The 22,217-nt window shown below is 30.3% G+C and overlaps 3 protein-coding genes across 4 annotated transcripts; 2 read left to right on the forward strand and 1 right to left on the reverse strand.

The window, feature by feature from the left end:
- Window positions 1–83: 83 nt before the first annotated feature.
- On the forward strand, window positions 84–764 carry LOC113870292 (DNA-3-methyladenine glycosylase 1; the record flags this gene model as incomplete). Its single annotated transcript, XM_027506882.1, has 1 exon — window positions 84–764. A coding segment is annotated over one exon (681 nt), but the record flags the coding sequence as incomplete, so codon positions are not given.
- Window positions 765–13,527: 12,763 nt separating this feature from the next.
- LOC113868803 (zinc-finger homeodomain protein 6-like) lies at window positions 13,528–16,781 on the forward strand. Of its 2 annotated transcripts, XR_003505425.1 has the most exons (3): window positions 13,601–15,535; window positions 16,354–16,443; window positions 16,523–16,761. XR_003505425.1 is itself a non-coding variant. In XM_027504708.1 (2 exons), the coding sequence occupies exon 1, from the start codon at window positions 14,571–14,573 to the stop codon at window positions 15,537–15,539; it is 969 nt and encodes a 322-aa protein (XP_027360509.1). In that variant the 5' UTR covers window positions 13,528–14,570; the 3' UTR covers window position 15,540; window positions 16,354–16,781. The 2 variants fall into 2 exon arrangements, 1 of the variants encoding a protein (XP_027360509.1); XM_027504708.1 differs by having other exon boundaries at window positions 13,528–15,540; window positions 16,354–16,781.
- A 2,478-nt stretch (window positions 16,782–19,259) lies between these two features.
- On the reverse strand, window positions 19,260–21,427 carry LOC113869866. Its single transcript, XM_027506368.1, has 6 exons — window positions 21,231–21,427; window positions 20,742–20,842; window positions 20,580–20,641; window positions 20,400–20,531; window positions 19,533–19,799; window positions 19,260–19,481 (listed from the first exon to the last, which is right to left on the reverse strand). The coding sequence occupies exons 1-6, from the start codon at window positions 21,425–21,427 to the stop codon at window positions 19,260–19,262; spliced, it is 981 nt and encodes a 326-aa protein (XP_027362169.1).
- Between the last annotated feature and the right edge of the window lie 790 nt (window positions 21,428–22,217).

Below are 22,217 nucleotides of genomic sequence, written 5' to 3' on the forward strand. Positions count from 1 at the left end.
TCAAACCAAAGCCAATTCAATCGCCGATGATTCGCTTTCCTCTTCAGCAATCACCTTCCGCGCTCGAAAAATCCCAAGACTAACCCTCAACACCTCCAACCATTGCCAACCCGTTAACTCTCAAAGGCGAAATCGACATAGCCCTTAATCATCTACGCAACGCAGATCCCCTTTTAGCCCCTTGCATCGATTCCTTCAACCCTCCACAGTTCTTAACCGATCGCGCACCCTTCTTCGCTCTCACCAAAAGCATAATCTCCCAACAACTTTCCAACAAAGCCGCCGATGCCATCGAAGCCCGTTTCGTCACCCTCTGCGGCGGCCGCCACTCCGTCCTCCCCGACGTCGTTTTGTCCCTCTCCCCTCAACAGCTCCGCCTCGTCGGCATTTCCGGACCCAAAGCCTCTTACCTCCACGACCTCGCTTCCAAATTCGCCGATGGGGTTCTGTCCGATTCTTCTGTGCTTGAAATGGACGATGACACGCTCCGCGACAAGCTCATTTCTGTTAAGGGGATTGGGCCTTGGTCCGTTCACATGTTCATGATCTTCACTCTTCACCGCCCCGACGTTCTCCCTGTTGGAGACCTCGTCGTTCGGAGAGGCGTGGAACGCTTGTATGGACTCAAGGCTTTGCCCACACCTTCCCAAATGGAACGCTTGTGCGAGAAATGGAAGCCTTATAGGTCGGTTGGGTCTTGGTATATGTACAAGCTTGTGGAAGCTAAAGGGGTCTTTCCCACCCCCACTCTGAATCAGCAATAGCTAATTATGTATGTTTAACCTTTAACTATGGTTTATTTGATATCAGAGCTTTGTAGCTCTTAGTCCTTATTTTCTAACATTTATTAACTTACTCTGGCTATGCGTGTACGTTTTAGAATTTGAATGAATGGATAGGCTACCACATGAATTGTTTGGTTTCAGAAGGTAATCTCAGTCCTTGGGGTGTTTATGTTGTTAATCGTGAGCTTTTGTTCTGGTGTGTTATTATTCTTATGGAATAACATTCATTGCTTTGGTTTTCTGCCCATTTATAAAACTGTCGGAGTTTGTTATGAACTTCTCTTTTGCTCTCTTGGTGGCGTCGTAACTTTCGTCTTGTCGTTATCATTGTATTCGTACTGTTATAACTTTAATGCAATCTATCGATACTTTCATAAGGAACAATGTTTATGCCAAAAGGATGCTCATTTGGGGGTTCGAGAAGAGTATTGGTGAAGTATGTTTGCTTTCGGATCCGTATTTGTAACAGGGCACAGGGTAGCTTATGAATCTGAGCGTGAATATATGACTCTAAATGCGCAACCAGACATGCCCGAAATATTAGATGTATCCTCCAAAGCTTGTCACTGCAACCACATTTGTAGATGAGAGAAGTCCTCTACTATTTTATATAAATTTTTAAGCAATTTTAAATAGGATTCCTATTCAGAATTCAAAATGAAAATACTGAATAAAAGAAACAAGTCTGTTAAATTTTAATATTTACATGTTGTACTCTATTATATATATATATATATATATATATATATATATATATATATATATATATATATTATTTCTCTTATTAAGTACTCTTATAACATCTTAAGGTTGCATTTAGGTGAGGTAATTAAATTTTTGTTATTTTAAAATATTTTTGTTATGATAAAATAATTAAATATTTTTCTTTGGATAAATTAATTAAATTACTTACATTCTCAAAAAAAAAAAATTATCACTATATTTAACAAAATTAATAAAAAAATATGAACTTTAAATTATGTAACTAATCACAACTAAATGAAATATGAATAGAACATATAATAAATAAAAATAATAATTCTAAATTTTTATTCTTTTGTTAGAATTTAGAATTATTTAATTTTAGTCTATTAAAAATTCTCACTAAAATTCTTAAAATTTTAAATTATTTAAAATTAAATATCTGAACATTAAATTTAAATCATCGAGTTATAAATTCTTTCAAAATATAACTACTCACTTAATATAACTCATCCAAACATATTATTTTTTTATTAAAATTTATTAGTTTAATTGATAAAGGGAAAATGATATTTGAAATAAAAAAATAGAATAAACACATAAAGTGTTGATACTCAGTGAATAATATGAAAACTTGAGGATGAAATAGGCAGCAACAATATAAGATTAATTATTTTAAATATGAGTTTTAAAAATAATATATACTAAAATATAGTAATTTTTAAAAGAAATTATAAAAAAATGAGATTAAAAAATTATGAAGTATAAGTATAGAAATTCAAAAATAGAACAATGAAAAATTATAAATTATTTAAATCATTAATGATAATTCTTTAAAAAATTATAAGAGGCTAAACCTCACAAACAACAATTTTTTTAAAATCATAAAAAATCATCAATAATAAATCTTAAAAATTTATCATATTTTTATAATTTTTCTCAAAACATTATATTTTGATTTTTTTTCATGTTAAAAAAAAAAGTCAATATAATGCCAGGGAATCAGAACGACATTAGGTGTTAAGTTTTTTTTTATGTTTTTGCTCAAACGGTGCATCTATGATATACTTGGGCCTTAGTTGACGCAGCTTCGTTATTCTGTTGTGCTCAGTGGGTTTTGTACATGGCTGTCGTTTTTGAGGGGCCTGTTATACATTCTTTCTTAGCTGACCAAAAACGAGAAAGCCTTTGGTTTTGCTGTATGAATCAAGAATCATTACAATTCAAGACCAGAAAAAAAAAAAACATTACAGAGAACTAAGGTAATTGTATTTTGAATTTATTTTTTGAGCAGAAAAAACAAAAACAAAAAGGGTGAATGGTATTGTGTGACATGTACTAAAAGGAAAAAACAAAAGAGGAAAAGAAAAGAACCTCTCTTAAGATGATAATAAAAAGACAAAAAAGGAAGGATCATATGGCATCAGCCGCTTTGTACGAACCACATATTAGATAAGACCAGTTCGCAACCAGACAATAACTAGACGACAAAAACGATGCATCATACTCAAAGTTTTGTTCCTTTTCTTTCCAATGCAAACAGGTCCTCTGTTTAGCGATTTTTCTATCACAATCTGCAGAACGATGGCTAACACTGGGTAAGTATTTCGTAAATCCTAGCTAGCATGGCCTCCCCGAACAAATGCTGCACAAAGGTAATTGAGCACTCAAATTAGAATAAGGTTCTTGAATGGACTCCATGGTCGGTTCATGAGATAATAACATTATGTTAAGTGCTAAAACATCAACGATAAATAACATTTCTAAGTAAAGTCTTAAATTAATATATGAATTCTATGATATATCTTATAATAATAAATGATTTTGTAAAAATATTCTTGTGGATTTTTTATGGAGAAAAGAATGATAATCATTGTATTATTTAGTGTTTCAAGGTTTCATCTTAAATGAAGAGTATATCAATGAGAAGTGATAGAAATATATCTTTAAATACTCTTTGTTTTTAGCTGATAGTTTTATTGAAACTTGTGAAATTATGTAAGTCTTATTTTTTTTAACGAGTTTTAATTTTAATTTTATGTTTTTCATAAAATTTAACTAATTAATAATAAAATATTTTATTAAAATTCTCGTATATATAGTGAAATTTTTGTTAACTAGTATTTTAAGATAATTGTTAAAATTTTTAAAATATTTTTAATTAAAAATTGTATTTAAAATTATGAGAAGAAGTGTATTCTATAGTAAAAATTACTTTTAATTCTTTTAATTACCTATAGCATTTGATTATAAGTAAACTTAGATGAAAATATATTTGTAAGTTCTATATTAAATAATGAGTGGAACATCGATGCATATATGGGTCTTGTATGTGACCTTTAATTACTGGTATTAAATCTTTACTCTAAACTGGTTTATTATTCAATGTTAATAATAACAAAAATTATAATATACTTCTCAATGACAAAACATTTGAAGGTCCTACTTTCAGTCTTTGATTTTTTAATCTTCTAACTATTTATTTTTAGTCTATTCTTTCTTAGGATAAATAACTACCGTATCTTCTGTGGCTTCAGGACCTTCGTCATTGTCTTTTGTGTTCACCCAAAAAAAACTATAGTATTAAGTACTCTATAAAAAGCACAAAATCACATTTATTAAGTTAAAAAATAAGGACTTAAAGAAACATAGAATATCGTTAATTAACATGCACTTGGGACAACCATAGAATGGTCAACTAGGACTAGCCATTGCTTTAGATATTCTTACCCTAATTCTCAAACCACAACACATAAACTACCCCCACCTTTCCGATAGTGTTGCAACCTGTTGTATATCGAACGTTTGTTTCCTTTGTAGTTTTGGGGACGCAATTTAGGGTTTATTTTTAGTACTAATCATTCAATAACCTTTTATAGGTTCTGAAGATTCAGGACAAACAGGAAAAGAGATTAAAATTTTAGGTTTTACGAAAGGGGGTGAATTTAAGTAAATTTTTATTTATTTATCTTTTAAGATGTAAATGACAGTTTAGGTATTATTAATATATTTTTATTTACTAAAAATATATTTAAATAATGAACTCATTCATTTCATGACCCGTTTAACTAAAATCATCTAACTTATTCATTATTTTCTTAAAAGGATATTCAATTTATCCATTAAAAATGTTATATTTTAAAAATATATTTTTTCAATAATTACAACATTATTGTCATTGTATCATGACATGGGGTGGAGTAATAATATTGGAAGAAGAAAGAAATAGGCTTTTAGTAGCAACAAGAAGAAGAACCACTTGATCTATTTTTAATAATTTAAAAATCCACCCGATTGAGGAAAAAAAAAAAGATTGATCATTATCACTTACTAATTAAAATAATCTAATTCATTATTACGTTTGTTTTCTAAAATGAATGATAAATTAGATTGGATTGAAATACGCATGGGTTGATTGAATTGTGGATACGTGAATTATTTATTCTCACCCATAATCTTAAGCGAATAATTCTATGAAGTGCTATTTATATTTTGTTGAATGTAAGAATTAAAAAGTAAACATCTCAATAAAATAAGAACTAAAATAATTTATTATTTAAATTAGCAACTATATTAGTATTTTATTTATTATTGTTTCTCTCATTTCTTCTCCTATATTGACACGAAGAGTGCAAAGATGTTTATTATAAAAAAACAAAAATATTAAAATACAGAGAAATATTATATAACAATCAAGGGTTGATTGAAAAACGTAGCTGCTGATGTTTTGTTCGAATAACTCAGATCGATATATCCAGCTAACGCCAAAATGAGCATTCTGTTTCACAGCTCTTATATGCCATCACTTCATTCCATTATTAAGTGATTTTATTCTACTTTTCGAAGACGGAAACTGATGTCTATTTATTACGGCGCTTTTTACTTAAATAATATATTTTTAAAAATAATTTTTAAAATAAGATTTTTTAAAAAACTAATTTTTGTCTGATATTTTTTTTTCTTTTACCATGTGTCAGTAGTAGTATAGTCTACATGAATGATAATAAATTTTTATTATTATTTTAATAAACTATCGTCCTAATATATCTTATATTATTAAAAAAATTAACACATATTATATGTAAAAAAATGATATAAAAATATAGTAAATTATTATTATTATTTTAATACTATCAAATGAAATAGGATGATAGTATATTTTTATTATTATTTTAAGGATAGAAATTTTTTATAAAAAAAATTACACAATTGTTATATTAAAGTTATAAAAATACAATAAATATTTTTAAATAAAATTTTATTTAAGCTTTTTCACTTCTCATTTTAGATCTCAATATTGCAAAAGTGAAGTTTGCTTCTTCTGGGTAAAGACATAAGAACTTATTTTGCTATGTATGTTTATATTGGTTCTTCAAATCTAAGCCAAAAGAATTTTTGCTTGCTTTTATTTTCTAATCTAAACACATAAGGTTGGATAGTTTGTGTACTCTATATGATTGGATTTTATTTTCTTTTAACAGAAATGGAAAGCATCGTTGAAAGCAATGACTTTAGCAAGTAAAAGTGAGTATGATAGTTGTCTAATATACACGTAGTATTGACAATTTTTATGTGATAATTTTTTAAAATAATAATAAAATTTATCAAGTTTAATACACATAATACGTGTCAGTTTTTAAATAGTATCAACAATCTTTGAATGATAGCTTACTAAAATAATAATAAATTTATTATCGTTTATACATAGATAATACTACTGTTCAAATGAAAAAAAAAACCATATAAAAAATTAATTTAAAAAAATTTTAGTTTAAAAATTGTATTATTTAAGTAAAATAGCCTTATTGTTGTATTAATTATAATTATGATATGGAAAATGAAAAGAAAAGGTGAGTCATCATCACTTAACGAAAATTTGATACAATAATATTTTACTTTTATTATTATTTTTAAATAATTTTGAATTTAATTTGTTAAACTTTTATGAACATGGTACTATCTTAAATTAAGTAAAAGAGGTGACATATTCTTTAATACTAAAGAACATAATTAGTATACAAGAGATGTTATCTTATCACTAATACACTTCAATATTCAGCCTAAGTTAATCTAAAATTCTTCCACTCGCCCCTAGGGTTAATTTGACTTTATGAAAAAAATTGATTGAGATAGATAAAATATAAATCAACAGCTGATTTCTTCACCATTAGAAATTCAAATAATTATCATGCTACAACTAGAATTTATGAATAAAGTTTAATCAAGGAATCTTGAGCTTACTTTTATTTAGATTTTTCAACTTACAATTAAAGACTAACTTTTTCTAAGGCATATAAAAATCATCAAAATACGGTTTAACTAGTTTTTTCATCAAAGTATATTTAAGAGACTCAATTAAGCTTTGTTTATACATTGACTACAAGTACCACAAGGCTAGCCAATGATATTGCTTAGAAAGCATGGGAAGGCAATGATCAATAGATTTTATTCTATATTGTGAGATTTCGGGCTCTGCATAGTCTATTAAACATTGCATCACGTATCTGCACGCCTTCTATACGCGATGTGACTCACGAATCGATAATCCATATATGCAGATTTGTTTGCCTTTGATTCTGGTTTGGAAAGATCGAAGCTCACTCTGTAAGATAACATAGGCACGTGGTTAGTAAGAAACCTTTTAATTATTTATTAAAATATTAAAAACACGTAATTATTTTTAATATCATGTTGGACTAGTCAGATTCAGTGGTTAGATTAGATCAGAACACTTGTATCAACTACGTGGTTCAAATCTTTACCACCACTTTTACTTAGAAAATTATAAATAATTATTTGCTATGCAATTTAATAACACGATCCTATTCAATTGATGGTGTGAAAAAATAGATAAATTGTAATGGAGGTGGATTCAATGTATCAGCATAATGGTGCTCGTATAGGTGTATACAACTTAAAAAGAGAAGTGGTGGTCAAAGGACTGCGTCTTGGTATACTATATACATTTCAAATTTAAATGAAAATTCAGTTTTATTATTTAAATCACTAAAAATTAGCATCATACTAATATACTTTTTAATTTTATATATACACATATTCTAAAGAGAGAGAGAAACAACTAAAAGCGGCCCCTCTTAATGACTAAAAATTTCCTAAACAAAAAGTAAAAACAGTTCCATGTAACAAAATTTGTCTGATAATAAATAAAGGGAGGATAATGTTTAAAACTTATTAGGGTCTTGTTAATTAATATATCAATAGTACTAACAAATAGTTAATAAATTAATTTCTTTTATTAAAAAAAAGTTATGATGTATTAAAATTTATAAAATAAGTGCATTAATACAAGTTTCAATATGTAAAAAATGTATATTTACTATTTTTCAAATTTATAAAAAAATTATTAGAAAATATTAAAGGTGCACTAAAAATTATGAAATAAGTGTATTGTTTCCTTAGTTAGTACTCAAAAAGCATTAGTTAACATTTACATAAAAAAAAAAAAACATCAATGAGATATTATAAAAGAAGTTTCATTAATAATTTTCTTAGGATATTAATTAACTAATTTTTATTTAAAATTATACTAAAAATATATTAAAATTATAATGAGAGTGTATAAATAATATTTTTATTTTTTTCTTAATTTATTTTTTAAAATATAAATTTTCATTTATTTATAATAAAATATTAGAAAATAGAAACTTTCAGATGCCCACAAAAGAATGTTTGTTTGCATTTTTGAATTTTATTTTCTCTTTTTAAAATAAAAAATTTATTTATTTTTATTTAAAAAATATTTTTAAAAATGCAAACTAACATGTTCAATAATTTTCTTTTTAGTTTCTAGATTTATGCTAATTAAAAATCATCAAACAAATAACTTACACCATGTTTGAGGTGGTCATAAAAGCTTAGTATTTAACTGTAAATTTTAAAAGAAAATATATTCGTTGAAAAAAAATTTAACTTAAGTCTAGTTTGTTTTTTCAAAATTATAAAAAATATATTAATTTTGTTATAAAATATATTTATTTTTTGTAGTTTAAATTGTGTGTGATTTTGATATTTTTTAAAATTAATTAAGTTCAGCTATTCTAAAAGTAAGTTTGATTTTGTTATTATTTTTACTTAAAATTCTTAAGTTATTAATCTATATTTAAATATTTAGTGGTTATGATTGGTTTAAAATATGAAATAATTTTAAAAGGTTAAAAATTGAAATTTTAGTAAATTTTTTTAAAAAAATATAGGATATAAATTTTTTTAAAAAAAGACAAAATTTAAATTTTTTATTTTGAGTATAATTTATTGTTTTAATTGGTAACTTAGTAGAGTAAGGTTTAATAACCTTTAACAATTAAATTTATAAAAAAATTAGATAAATTATATAATTTTAGACTATTAACGAAACAAAATTAACAATAATTTTAAATTTATCTAATTTTAAAAAAATTAAGTACCTAAAAAAATCTCAGTAAAATAAAAAATACGCAATAATAACCCTTTTTAAAACGGAAGAATCCCATTTGTTACTTTTTTTAGAATATAAAACATTTACTATATTAAAAAGAATATAAAAATATAATAAAAATAAATATTTTTAAATGCTTAAAACCAATATTAAAGTTAACAAAATTGAAAATTTTATACATCTAGACAAAATCAACTGTATCGAGAATTATTAAGAAATACTATCGTCAAACGAAAATATCCCATTTTTATGGACAAAACTACCCTTACAATGACGTGGAAACAATTGTATTCCAGTTGATTTAAAACTTTGTCGCGATATTTATTTTGGTTTAAATGATAGATGTAAAAAATGATGATTTTTTTATCAGTAAAACTATTATAAATAATAATTTTATTTTCGAGTATTTAATATGATTATATATTTAGAACTCAAATTTAAATCTATTAATTAAATTAAAATAATTTCATTCCGATTAATTTATATGTGTTCGACAGCCGTTATGATATTAATTATGGATATACTGTATTCTAATTTTATTAAAGAGGGGGGAAATTAAAGAAAATAAAAAAAAAATGTTTTGTTCCATTTTATATTTATGTTAAACACTATTTGAGAGGATTGCTGGTGGAAGAAATTGTCATAAAAGAAAATTGAAAACTCACTTTTTAATATTTATTTTCTTACTTAGTAGAGTTAAATAGTAGAGAGAGAGAGAGATAAATCAATAAAATTCACTTTTTTTTTTCTATTTATAGTCAATAAAGGGATAGAGTATGAAAAGTATTGAGAAGGCAACATTAATTATTTTATATATCAAATAATATAATAATTTAGTCGTTTCCATATTTATTTCTTTTTATTCTCTCTCTCTCTCTCTCTTTTCAAATCAAGTAAGGTATAGTATATTAATTTTAATATTTTTTTATCACAAATAATTATTTTAAATTAAAAAATCATGAACGAGACTTTCATTATTTATATAATTTTTAATAATTTCAGTTAATATAAAAATCATCACAAAATATATCATTACCATATTTTATATGTTTAATTATATATATACAATACTTATAATAATTATATATATTTTAACAATATGCATCTTTAAATCCAGTCTCTTAATTATATGGTATATATTTTTTTAATTTATCAAAATAACGTTTATTTATTTAAATAGTTACTATAAGTCGTAATTAAAACGGGTGATGTTGAAATCGTGCTCACAAATATTCAACCTACTTGTTTAAAATAATTATTCGAGTAATTAAATATAATAAATACGTTTTATATTTTTAACATTATTGTTATAAAATCGTATCACCAGCAAATAATTTGGGCATTCTTTTAATATATTATGTAACTTTATGTATATGTTTTTTATAAAAAAATAAAAGTAAATCATATTTAGAGATTTACCTTAATCATATTTGTAAAATGTCTTTGTGTAATATTTAAAATTTTAAAAATATGGTATTTTTCCGTTATAAATTTTTCTGTGTATAACAAGTCCTTAGTTTTATTTAAAGATTCTCATACTCTTCACCACATTATTAGATAAAAGCAACCAGCTCTTTTTTACATAATAGTTTTTTTTTTTAATCATAATCAATATTGTCGTCCTAGATTAAAAAGATACCCTGTAAGAAAAAAGAAAAACTGTTTTTTCAATTAATTGCACAAGTGGTTAGATACTCTTTTTAGGAAGTGACAATTATTTTAGTTCCGTGATTCTTTTTATATAAAAAAGTACGATAAGATATGATTCCTACGTGTTTGAGTTGATGTTACATAATATTATATTCATTTTATGCTTACATATATGTATGGAAAAAGGTTGGAGATACATTCCTTGCATTTAAAAAAAACAAAAAACCTTTAGTTATCTACCATAGATTTCTATTGTGACTTTCTAATCAATGATAAAATACACGTAGTCTTTTCTCCATGAGCAAAGTTATGGCATGCATTGTCATCATGTTATTCCAGATATTTTTTCACACTCTTGATACAATAAAAAGAATTGTAGTTCTGATAGATATAAAAATTACTTACGAGAAAAAAAGAAAGAGGATTGTATATTATTTGAGGCAATGAGAAGGACTTGACAGTATGTGTAATGTGGACTATAAGAGGTGTTTAATTATGCTTAATTATCTTCAATTGTACAATGGTCAGATTTTGAAATTTTGTTCACAAGCATATATAATATAGGTTTGAAAATCTTAAGAGGTGGGTTGATTTGAGAATCTATCTGGAAACTGGACTTTGTAGGTATGAGTATTGGGTTTTTTTTTTTTAATCGCAAGAAATTTTTCACAAGTTTTTGCTCGTAAAGTACATATTTATATTAATATTTTTTTTATTATAACTTATTTTGTGTTTAAAAAACTGTAAAAAAAAACTTAAAAAATACTTTTTTTGTAATTCAAAATCTAACATCTCTCAGAAAATCAATAAGTTAAGTAGTTAACTGTTCTTGCCTTCCCCCAGTTCACTGAGTAGACATTATCGTATATTTTCCCCTTATGTTACGAATCATTGATAGCGATAATTCATGGGTCTTATAATTCAATTACTGACTACGTTTATATATATTTCTCCTTGTCAAGCAATAATTGACACGTTGAATGGATATATGGACAGTTTTGTAAATGCCTTATATTCATTTTTTTTTATACTTTTACATATTGATTTTATTTTATTTTACCAAAAAAAGTGATCATATTTTTGTACCTAAAAAATATAGTAATTTTTTTTAATAATAGCTTGCAATTATTTTTTAAATATATCCGGATAATTTTAAGCCATATATAGTGAGAATTATTTAAAAAATGCCAAGATGTAACGATACTTATAAATGAGAGTGAGTAAATTAAATAAACCGTATATTCACAAACATAACTTATTATTTGAGTTTCTCTATTTTAATGTGTACAAACACAAATTAAATTTGATTATTTACATAACCAATCTAATTCTTTTCCCCTTTTCTCACGAAAGTGCGATCAATGTACACATTTGAATGTTGATCGACCTTCAGTATACACATTTGTATGAATCTATATTTAGTAGGTTTGCATATGCCCATAGGTTTATGAATAAATCTGCAGACTAATACCCTCTTCTTCATTTTTTCTTTCTTTGTAAGAAACTTGATTTGTGGTTTGACCCAAATAATTTATAGACAGACCTAAAATGGTTATTTTAAAACTTAAAGAAAACAAAAACTGATATTCATATTTTATGTAAATAAATGAGCTTATATACAAGTATTACAAGTCAAACTTACTTAACTCATAAATTTTACAAATTGACCAATATAGATCCGCAATTATACAAACTAAACTTAGTTTATGCCTACACGAATTGAGTTACACAAACCAATCCGTAGAGCTACAGCCTATATGTCCAAAATTTGATAACATCACAAAAATCAGCAGCACATTCTAAATTCATTCTGATTCTAGTGATGCTTGGAACATATAGTCTGCAGAGTTAAACATTTTCAATTTGTTCAAAGGCAAATCATCCATGTTGAAATTTGGAAGTTCATATATATGTGTTGCTAAAGTAGTCTATTGGAGTTTTTATTAGTTGTATTATATAAGCTCGTTAAACTTCTATTTGAGTACAATCAATTTAACTGTTAATTTTATTAAACAATTAAAATCCAACTATATTCATCATACAAAAACAATCTTGACAAGGTTGATAGATTAACTAAAGCTTACATAAACTGTCTACAATTTTAAAACAGAAATTCATTATGTTTTGAATTTTTTTTTATTTCTTCTCAAACTACGGTTTAAAATCCAAAGCCACGTTAAAAAACACCTAACCATGGTTTTGACGTAACATATGTGTTACTAAAACTCAATTTATCCTCTCCAAATCAAGATTTGAGGTGTAACAAATATAAAATAAAACATGGTTTCAACGAGGAAAAGGTCAAATAATAGAGTTGCCCGGTTCGGCAGTCTCTTTTTATGTAGTGGCCAACTCGACTCTGTACTAGAAAGTAAACAAAACATCACAAGATTGATGCCTGAAAGAGAAATTTGAAAGAAGATGCTAACAAAGGTAGCAAATAAGCATCAATTGCATCGTGAAAGAAGTGGTAAAGCAAGTCATTGGTCCAAGTAAAGAGTGGGTTGCAGATAATGCAGCAGCAGGCGCACAAAGTCACCAACACAACACAACACAACACAGAGCCTCGAGTAGAGAGAGAGAGAAAGAGAAAGAGAAAGAGAGAGAGAGAGAATCTGACACATTATAACAAGACAAATGCTGTGTTGTGGCCCAGCAAGCATTCACTCCCTTTAATTTCCTCACAACCTTATAAAAGAAAGGTGGCCTTTACTCTTATTCTTGGATTCTACTACTCATTATCTTAAGCTGATTAATAATATTATTTGTCTAGCACAACGCTGTGAATTGTGAAAATTTATGCATAATAATTTTTTACTAAAAATTATGTAATTAATAAAAAAGTCATTATCCCGTAAATGTTGAATTAATTAGAAAAATCTTTAATAATAATAAGACCTTCCTTTGAGAACCTCTTTAATTTGGGTTATCACTATCATTTGCATGTCTCAGTCTACAAACTTAAAGGTTGCAACTTTCTCTCCTTAATTACTCTCTCTCTCCCTCTCCCTTTGAACATTTATGCTGGTTTGGGACACACATTAAGTTGAAGGGTATTGCAGTAAGGTTCCAGAGAGTGGCTGAGAAAGGCAATAATTAAAAACTGGACCAGGGTGCAGATTGTGGGAGAGGACCAACATGAACTTGTCGGTTGTTCTCCAAGACAAATTCTTCCAAGTACTACTCACCACTCATTCTCAGTGCAAAACAACCTTCTCTGTTCCTTTCCTAGTTGGTTTTTATGGGGCTGGATGGGTGGTAGGAAACAACACTTTCTAGGCCCTCTTAACACCTTTTCCACACCACTTTCTGATAAATCAAGATTAAGATTAACATCCCAGATGTCTTTCTTAATCGATGTTAGTTCTTTCCGAGTGTGGTCGTGTTTTTTTTTTAGTTCCCTCCTCTCTCTTCCTTTGTGTCTCCCAAGGTGTTGCTGGTGCAATTAAGCTTTCTTCTACTCAAATCTCTATAGCCTAAACTAGCCGCCGAGGTGAGTCTTATACTTTTTATTTGGGTTTCCTAGGGACCCCGCTTACAGTCTCATTTCATTAAATTTCTACCAATTTTTTTATCCTTTTCTCTTTGTTTTTTCTCCAAAAAATAATAATTAAACTATTCTTTTCTTTCCATAGCTATAGTGGTGCTATATAAACAGTTAAATCACTCATTCACACTTACTTCCTTAGGCCTCTGAGAAAAGGATTGATTAGTGAAAATTGGTTGGTGGGATTAGCACCCAGAACGTCAATGTCAGAATAAGCAAAGTAAAAAGAATAATTGTGGGTGTGCTAGTAATTATATCTTTGGTTGAGTCTGGTCTTCGATTAGATGGGATGAAGTAATTAGGGTTGAGCAGGCTACAGGAAGATCCACAACCATAATTAAAGCAAAAAATCACGAAGATGATGATGATTTAAGAAAGATTATACCGAGTCATAATTATAGTATAGAGGGTTGAGATCAAACCTAAGCTAGATCTTGGACACCTTCACAGAATGGAAATGAGAGGCCAAGATAAGGAAATAGATATACCAACCACTTTAGGTTACAACCTTCCCAACAGAGATTCTTCTTCCTCATCATCCAAACTCTCTTCTCCAACAGGTGAAAGAAGTAGTGATCAACCTCACACTTTAATCTACAACGACCAACCTCAATCTTCACACCCCCATCATCTTTATCCACCTCCTCCTCCTCTTGCACCCACTCAACTTGCTCAATCTCACAGACCCACATCAGATCCAGATCTAAGCACCCCTCTTGGTACCACATCGAATCCTCCAAGAACAGCAACACCACATACGACAACAACAACCTCTACCCCATCGATCAGGTACCGAGAATGTCTGAGGAACCACGCGGCAAGCATGGGAAGCCACGTGATGGACGGTTGTGGAGAGTTCATGGCAAGTGGAGAAGATGGCACCCAAGAATCACTAAGATGCGCCGCTTGTGACTGCCACCGCAACTTCCACCGAAAAGAGGTTGAAGGAGAACAATCACAACCACAACCACAACCACAACTTGTCCACAATTATCACAACTATTACCCCAACAAATACAACGGTCATCTTCACTACCCTACACCCTCTTCTTCTCTCCATCACCATCATAGATTTTCCCATGTGGTCGCCACTAACCCTACACCAAGTTTGGTTCCTCCAGTGATGATGGCCTTTGGAGGCCCAGCTGAGTCATCAAGTGAAGATCTCAACATATTTCAATCAAACGCTGGAGCACAGTTATCAGTGCAGGCACCACTGTCAAAGAAGCGGTTCAGAACTAAGTTCTCGCAGCAGCAGAAAGATAGGATGATGGAGTTTGCTGACAAGATTGGTTGGAAGATTCAGAAACAAAATGAGCAAGAGGTACAACAATTTTGTACTCAAGTGGGTGTCAAGAGACAGGTTTTCAAGGTTTGGATGCACAATAACAAGCAAACAATGAAGAAGCAGCAAATGTAAGGCAAGACTTCATCTTTTCTAGACTTGTCCATGTTGTTTGAAAAGAAATAAGAACAAACAAAAATAGACATCAATTTTTTCAGTGAATAATTCTAGATTTAGAATGTGCATATTATTTAAACAGAGGAAGCTAGCTAGCTAGCTCTAGCTAGATACATTAATTGACAGCAGCTATAACTTCCCATTTCACTCATTTTCTCAAATGTATGACTAACATACTTGATCATTCAATTTCAATATGCTATCTTATTTAAATTACAATGTTGGGCTCCTTCATATGAACATAGCTAGGCAGGAACGAAAATTTGCGCTGATTTTTTTTGGTGCAGAAAAATATGTAAGGATTAAGTCTCACTTTCTCACCTTTTTTCTCCCTTTGGGCGTGACTATAACCATTTTCACCCTACGCAAAATTACTCTAGAGAGAAAAATAGGGAAAAGAAGAAAAGGAGAGAGAGATAACGACAACTTTTGGTCGTTGTGAGATGAACTAGGATAATAGTACGTTGTTTGTCATAAGCTACTTAGGCTAGCTGTAACAAAATTCCATGCACATATATAAATACATACATTCTTTGAAGACCTTTTGCATTTAATCATGGTTCATGAACCTATTAACTTCATGGCTAATCAATGTAGAAGGCTTTGGAGAAAATAGGATCCCACCACACTCATGAGTCATGTCCCAACCACAGTTTTGTCCTCTCATAAGTCATTGCATACATAGGACACTGACCGACACATGAATTAGCAGACAATACCCGCTCTTTTCTCAAAATGCCTTTTTGATGTTTATATAATGTGTATTCAATAGTCCTTCGCGAACAAACCTGGAAGATGTACCCAAATGATGACAAATAAACGAGGAAGAGGAGGATAATAATTTCACCCTTCAGGCCTTCAGGTGTTTTTCCCCCCTCTCTTATTTGATAAATTCGTACTTTTAATTTGTTAATGATATTAGGTACATTGTGAAAGTAAAGTTCTTTTGTACGAAAAAGGGAAATTCACCAGCCATATGAAATGCGGCGAGGGTCGCAACAATTATTGAGCAAAACTTAGAAGTAATAAGCTGAATCGGTATATGCAACTTGAGGACAATGTACTATATATTAAAATCTCCATATTTAATGTACATACTAGATTATGACAAACATTTGTATTGTGCATTGACTAGGAGCATTTTCAGATCCGGAATAAAATAGTATGAAAAGGCTTCTTTTCTCCCTTTCGTTTACGAATTCAACTGATTATCTTCCAAAGTAAATTGGTAGAAATGAGCAATATACAAAGCTTCCTGTGAAATGTGATCTTCGTACAAATTAATATAAAAGGTTGTCTCAATGCCCTAGTTGAGCATATTGACTCCATAGAATTTTTGTTTGACATCCTTGCTCCGAGCTGGAGAGCTATCGCTCTATTTTTACATCACCCTCTCCCTTCCTTTTTAAGGTAAGAATGAGAAGAGAAAATGTTACACTTAATTTTATATTTCCTTTTTATCATAAAAGAGAAGTGCGAAGGATAAAAAAGATTAGAAAAAAAGGTATAAAAAATATATATTGTATTTCTTGCATAAAAGCATAGAGATTCTTTGATCCTCTAATGGCACGAGTAAAAGAGAAAGAGATACATACATAAGGGGTGTTCATAAACGAGTTAAGACAAATTTATCTTAATCTTGACTCAAAATATTGATCAAATTATTGAAATTAAAAACAAACTTGATTAAATACCGATAATATATTAAATAAGCAATATATTTCGCAGTTCATTTTCTGCTTACTGCTTGTATTGATACAAAAATTAATAAGAATCCTACCAATACATGCTTGCTCCCACGCTCCACAGCTCTCATGTTTTATTCATAGTTTGTTTTAGTTTGATTTAGACACACTATGTCTGCCATCTCAAGTAGATGTCAGATAACATACGAAGTGGCTAAACAGATGATTAAACAAAAGAAAAAAGAACACTAGAAAAGGAATTACGACCAATTTAAGGGTAAATGTTGCGGAATTAAATGCTACCAATGATAACATGAATTTTTAAAGAACTTATTGAGAATTCATATACTAGACATTTCAAGAAACTACAAGAACCATGAAAATAGCTTCAACTAACTGAAGTGAAATATTCTAGAAATATTTAGACTTAATTTACAAGAATATATTAGTTACCAGAAATTAGAAAATTACAAGGATTATGTAGAACTATAAGAAAATTTAAATATGTGAAGACTTTTAGAAGCTGTATAACTTGGTAATAAAGCTTATAAGTAGGTATGTTTGTCAACTCATTTAATAGGTGGGTACGTCGAGGGTATTTCCAATGATCGACCAACCAGTAAAAAAAGTTATACCCATCAATGTCATTTTCTTAAAACTCTGTTCCCCTAACCATCTCATCACTTCTAAAATCCACGATAAGATTGATATTCAGGGATAAAATGTAAATATTATGAGTTTAAAGGTTTATAAAACAGAAGGGAAGTATTTTGTAGACAGCTTAATATTCGTAGTGATTTAACAAGAAATGCCATTAAATTAATCAACCATGACTTGGCTTTGTCATCCGATGAATATCTAATCTTATATAATATCCAATCCATTTCTCGAGAGTGTTCAAAGTTTTGTGGGTGATGATCCATAAATGTAACGGCAGCGCTGGGCCATAATATAAGCAGTACGTATATATAACACTACGCTCAACACTAAATATATGCTACATAATCATATACAAGCTGTGTCCACACTAATGAGATATATTCTCATTTAATAACTCCAACAAGGGCTAAGATTTAGTTGATTAACAAAATTGATGTGTTTAGATAAGCATGTAAATTAAACCTTTATTTAATAATTTATATTATAAATTTGACGATAAAACTTATAGAAATAAACTAAAAAAAAATTATAAACTATTTCATAAGTTTAAATAAATTTGTGTATAAACTCTCCCATAACACACTGAACGTAATTCTTCACGTGATTCGGTGCTTACTCTAAGATTACACAAGAATTTATGACATAATACTATTCTATGGTCGGGACATGTCCATGCTTCGTGCAAGTTGACCTTAGGATACTTAAGTTTCCAACTTTTAGCATGGAGATTTAGAAAACCTAATTAAGTTCCAATCTAAATATTACTTTACCCGTTATTCTGATTACTATGTGTGTTCCGGCAAAAGTTGCTATCTTATAAAATTTGGTCCGTGTCTAACATTACTAAGTAATGACTCATGGACACGCATTTGAAGGTATGGACCACCGAACTAAATTAAGACGACCACTAACAAAATGCATAGCATATACTACTAATTAAAAGAGAGGGAATTACCTTTATCAAACCATGCACCTTTTTAGATGATCACGCTCTTCTTATAACAAAAGCAACAAATTACGCAAGTTAGTAAAGGGGCCCAACAATTTATATCAAACTTCCTTATACACTGACTGCAAAATGTTATAACTATATACATAGCCTACGACACGCTGCAACGACCCTACAACATTATGGGACTTTCAGGCTTTTATCCTACCATTATGGAGAATAGATTTTTGTTGCCCTTTTCGTAAGGATAATTTCTAACAAGTGCTTTTGTATAAGCATAAACATGTATATGATAACTTGCGGAAGAGATTTGAACTAACTGAAAGAGTGGTGAGGTTCTTATATAGTTAACAGTACGTGGCAAAAAAACTGACCATATCATATTCATAAGTCTGGGGTGTTCCTCATCTTAGCTCCAACATCTCCTGTGGCCTCCGAAGCCTTCTCCTTTGCAGCCTCGTACTTAGCTTTGGCCTCTTCAGTCATGGTATTCTTTGCTGACAAGTATGTTTCACCCACCTTATGTTTCGCCTGGTCAAAAGTTTCTGCTACTTTGTCCCTTCCATGCCCCATTGTCGCACCCATTTTATCTTTAACATCATTGGCCTTATCTCCAGCCATATTCATTCGATCCTTAGCTTCATCATAGGCATCAACGGCCACATCTCTTCCACAATCCACTGCTCCTTTTACTTTATTTTTGACATCATTAGCATGATCCGAGACCATGTGATTTATCTTATGCCTAGATTCATCATAAACGTCGTTTGCTTTGTCCTTGGCATCAGAGAATTTTTCTGATGCAGTATCTGCAGCCATGTTTATTTTCTGCTTACCCTGCTCATAGACATTGGCTGCTTGCTCTCTCCCATATTCAATGGACTCAGCTATGTTATCTTTGGCATTGTGTGCCATACTTGAAGCCTTATCTGAAGCCATATTTTTTTTCTGCTTACCCTGGTCATAGACATTGGCTGCTTGCTCCCTCCCATGTTCAATGGACTCAGCCATGTTATCTTTGGCATTGTGTGCCATACTTGAAGCCCTATCTGAAGCCGTGTTTAGTTTCTGCTTACCCTGGTCATAGACATTGGCTGCTTGCTCTCTCCCATATTCAATGGACTCTGCTATTTTATCTTTGGTATTGTGTGCCACACTTGTAGCTCTATCTGAAGCCGTGTTCAGTTTCTGCTTACCCTGGTCATAGACATTGGCTACTTGCTCTCTCCCATGTTCTATGGACTCAGCCATGTTATCTTTGGCATTATGTGCCATAGTTGAAGCCTTATCTGAAGCCATATTTTTTTTCTGCTTACCCTGGTCGTAGATATTAGCTGCTTGCTCACTCGCATATTCGATGGACTCAGCCATGTTATCTTTGGCATTGTGTGCCATACTTGAAGCCTTATCTGAAGCCATGCTTATTTTCTGCTTACCCTGGTCGTAGACATTAGCTGCTTGCTCACTCCCATATTCGATGGACTCAGCCATGTCATCTTTGGCATTGCGAGCCATACTTGAAGCCTTGTCTGAAGCCGTGTGAATTTTTTGTTTAGCATCATTATAGGTATCTGCCATTCTTTCCCTGGCCTGACCTATGATTCCTCTTATTGTATCTTTTGCATCATTGGTCCTATCTATTGGCATTCTGATGATCTCAGCATCTCCATCATAAACCTCAGATATTTTTTCCCTCCCATATGCCACGGCTCCTGAAATTGCTTCCTTAGCATCGGTAGCCTTTTGAGAAGCATACCCCGAAGCTCCTAGAAAACAAATGAAAAAGAATTATATTGTTTGAATTTGATGCCAAATTTGTATCTTTGGAGGTACTTAAAATAAAAGTGCCAAAGAATAAACAAATACCTGATGCTGCAGATTTCATTGTCTCAGTGGCCCTTGAGGCAGCATCTTCAGCACTGTACTTCATGTCTTGAATCTCGTGATTCCTTTCGTCCTCGAAACTTCTGGCACAACAAAAACAAACTAATGAACAAAATGACAACATTTAAGGTTTTGGCCTAATATGCAAAAGAAATAGCAACTTTGGTGACAAAGCAAAACACGGGTCAAACATATCAGAAAGTAGCATTTATGGAAACATATTTGCTAAAACTTTCCATCAATCTCCTGATCCACAGGTATGGCATCAACCACATGCTTAAAGACTCTTACACTTAAATAATGACTTGGAAATAATATAAATGCTCACTTACAAAATATGTTATCTTTAATTATATTAGTGGGACATGGTAGCATATGCTGGACTTGGATAACTAAAATTTATTAAGATTAGCATCATTAGATGCAGGAAAAGGAAACTGCGTGTGATTGAAAACAGTGAGAGAAGATTACTCGGAGAACTTGTCATGGGCCCTATTGGCCCAAGAGTGGGTCTTTTCCTCGGCATCATGCTCTGCTGCTGCGGCAAACTGCTTGGTCTCCTCTGCTTTGGTTTTGGCATCTTCAACCACATCATCACCCCAAGCCTTGCATGACCCCACGCACGCCGCAAGAAAAAGCATCAACAATAAAAGCTTTGTGCATTGCATTTTCCTCTCTCTTTCTCTTTCTCTGTCTCTCCTCTTCTCTTCTCTTCTTCCACGAAAAGGATTTACGGATATATGGTGTTATATGAGAATGGAACCGTTAATGGGTGTGCTTTGATATATGAAGTGCAGCATGTACGCCACGTGGTGTTTGAGAGAAGCGTGGCCAAATTTGGAGGGTCACGAAGGAGAAGACTTGCCAACTTGTGGACACGTGGTGAAAGATCGTGGAGTTTTTTTGACTGTTGAGGCGCACCCGCATGGTCCGCATCACTACCAATCTTGATGGCTTTAACGGGTTTTGCTCCACCCTGTGGGACACCGCCTTTCCTACTTTAACGTGCTAGGATTTAGGGTACAAAAAATTAAATATTACCACCATTCTTTTTAACAATAGTATTTAGAGTATTTCAGCAGCACGTTTTGCAATAATCTTTATGTTAAGAAGTAAGACACGATAAAAAGAATAAATAAAAAAAATAAGAAGAGTAATATGATAAAGAGATATATATATATATATATATATATATATATATATATAAATAGTGTTATTTTAGTATTTTTTTTTCACACTTCTTAAATTGTATGAAATGAGTAAAATGAATAATAATAATCATAATAAAAAGAGATAAAAATAAATATGAAAAAAGGTATAAGAAAAATTAAAATTTTCTTTTAAAGACCAAGCCAATGTGAAGTGTGGACTTAGGCAATAGGAACAGGAAGGAAATTTAAGATGTAAAACGAAACAATGTTTTAACATAAATTTAAGGTTTAATTAATTAAACATTTT

This window comes from Abrus precatorius, unplaced genomic scaffold (genome assembly GCF_003935025.1).
Source record: "Abrus precatorius isolate BTA unplaced genomic scaffold, Abrus_2018 Scaffold6, whole genome shotgun sequence".
NCBI lineage: Eukaryota > Viridiplantae > Streptophyta > Magnoliopsida > Fabales > Fabaceae > Abrus > Abrus precatorius.

Bases quoted from the DNA above. Each gene is read 5' to 3' on its own strand.
- LOC113868803 (XM_027504708.1), top strand. From the start codon at position 14,571: ATGGAAATGAGAGGCCAAGATAAGGAAATAGATATACCAACCACTTTA.
- LOC113869866 (XM_027506368.1), bottom strand. From the start codon at position 21,427: ATGCAATGCACAAAGCTTTTATTGTTGATGCTTTTTCTTGCGGCGTGC. The intron at 20,843-21,230 runs GTAATCTTCTCT...TTGTTGTGCCAG, and splicing joins GCCCATGACAAGTTCTCCGA to AAGTTTCGAGGACGAAAGGA. The intron at 20,642-20,741 runs GTATTTGTTTAT...TTTGTTTTCTAG, and splicing joins AATGAAATCTGCAGCATCAG to GAGCTTCGGGGTATGCTTCT.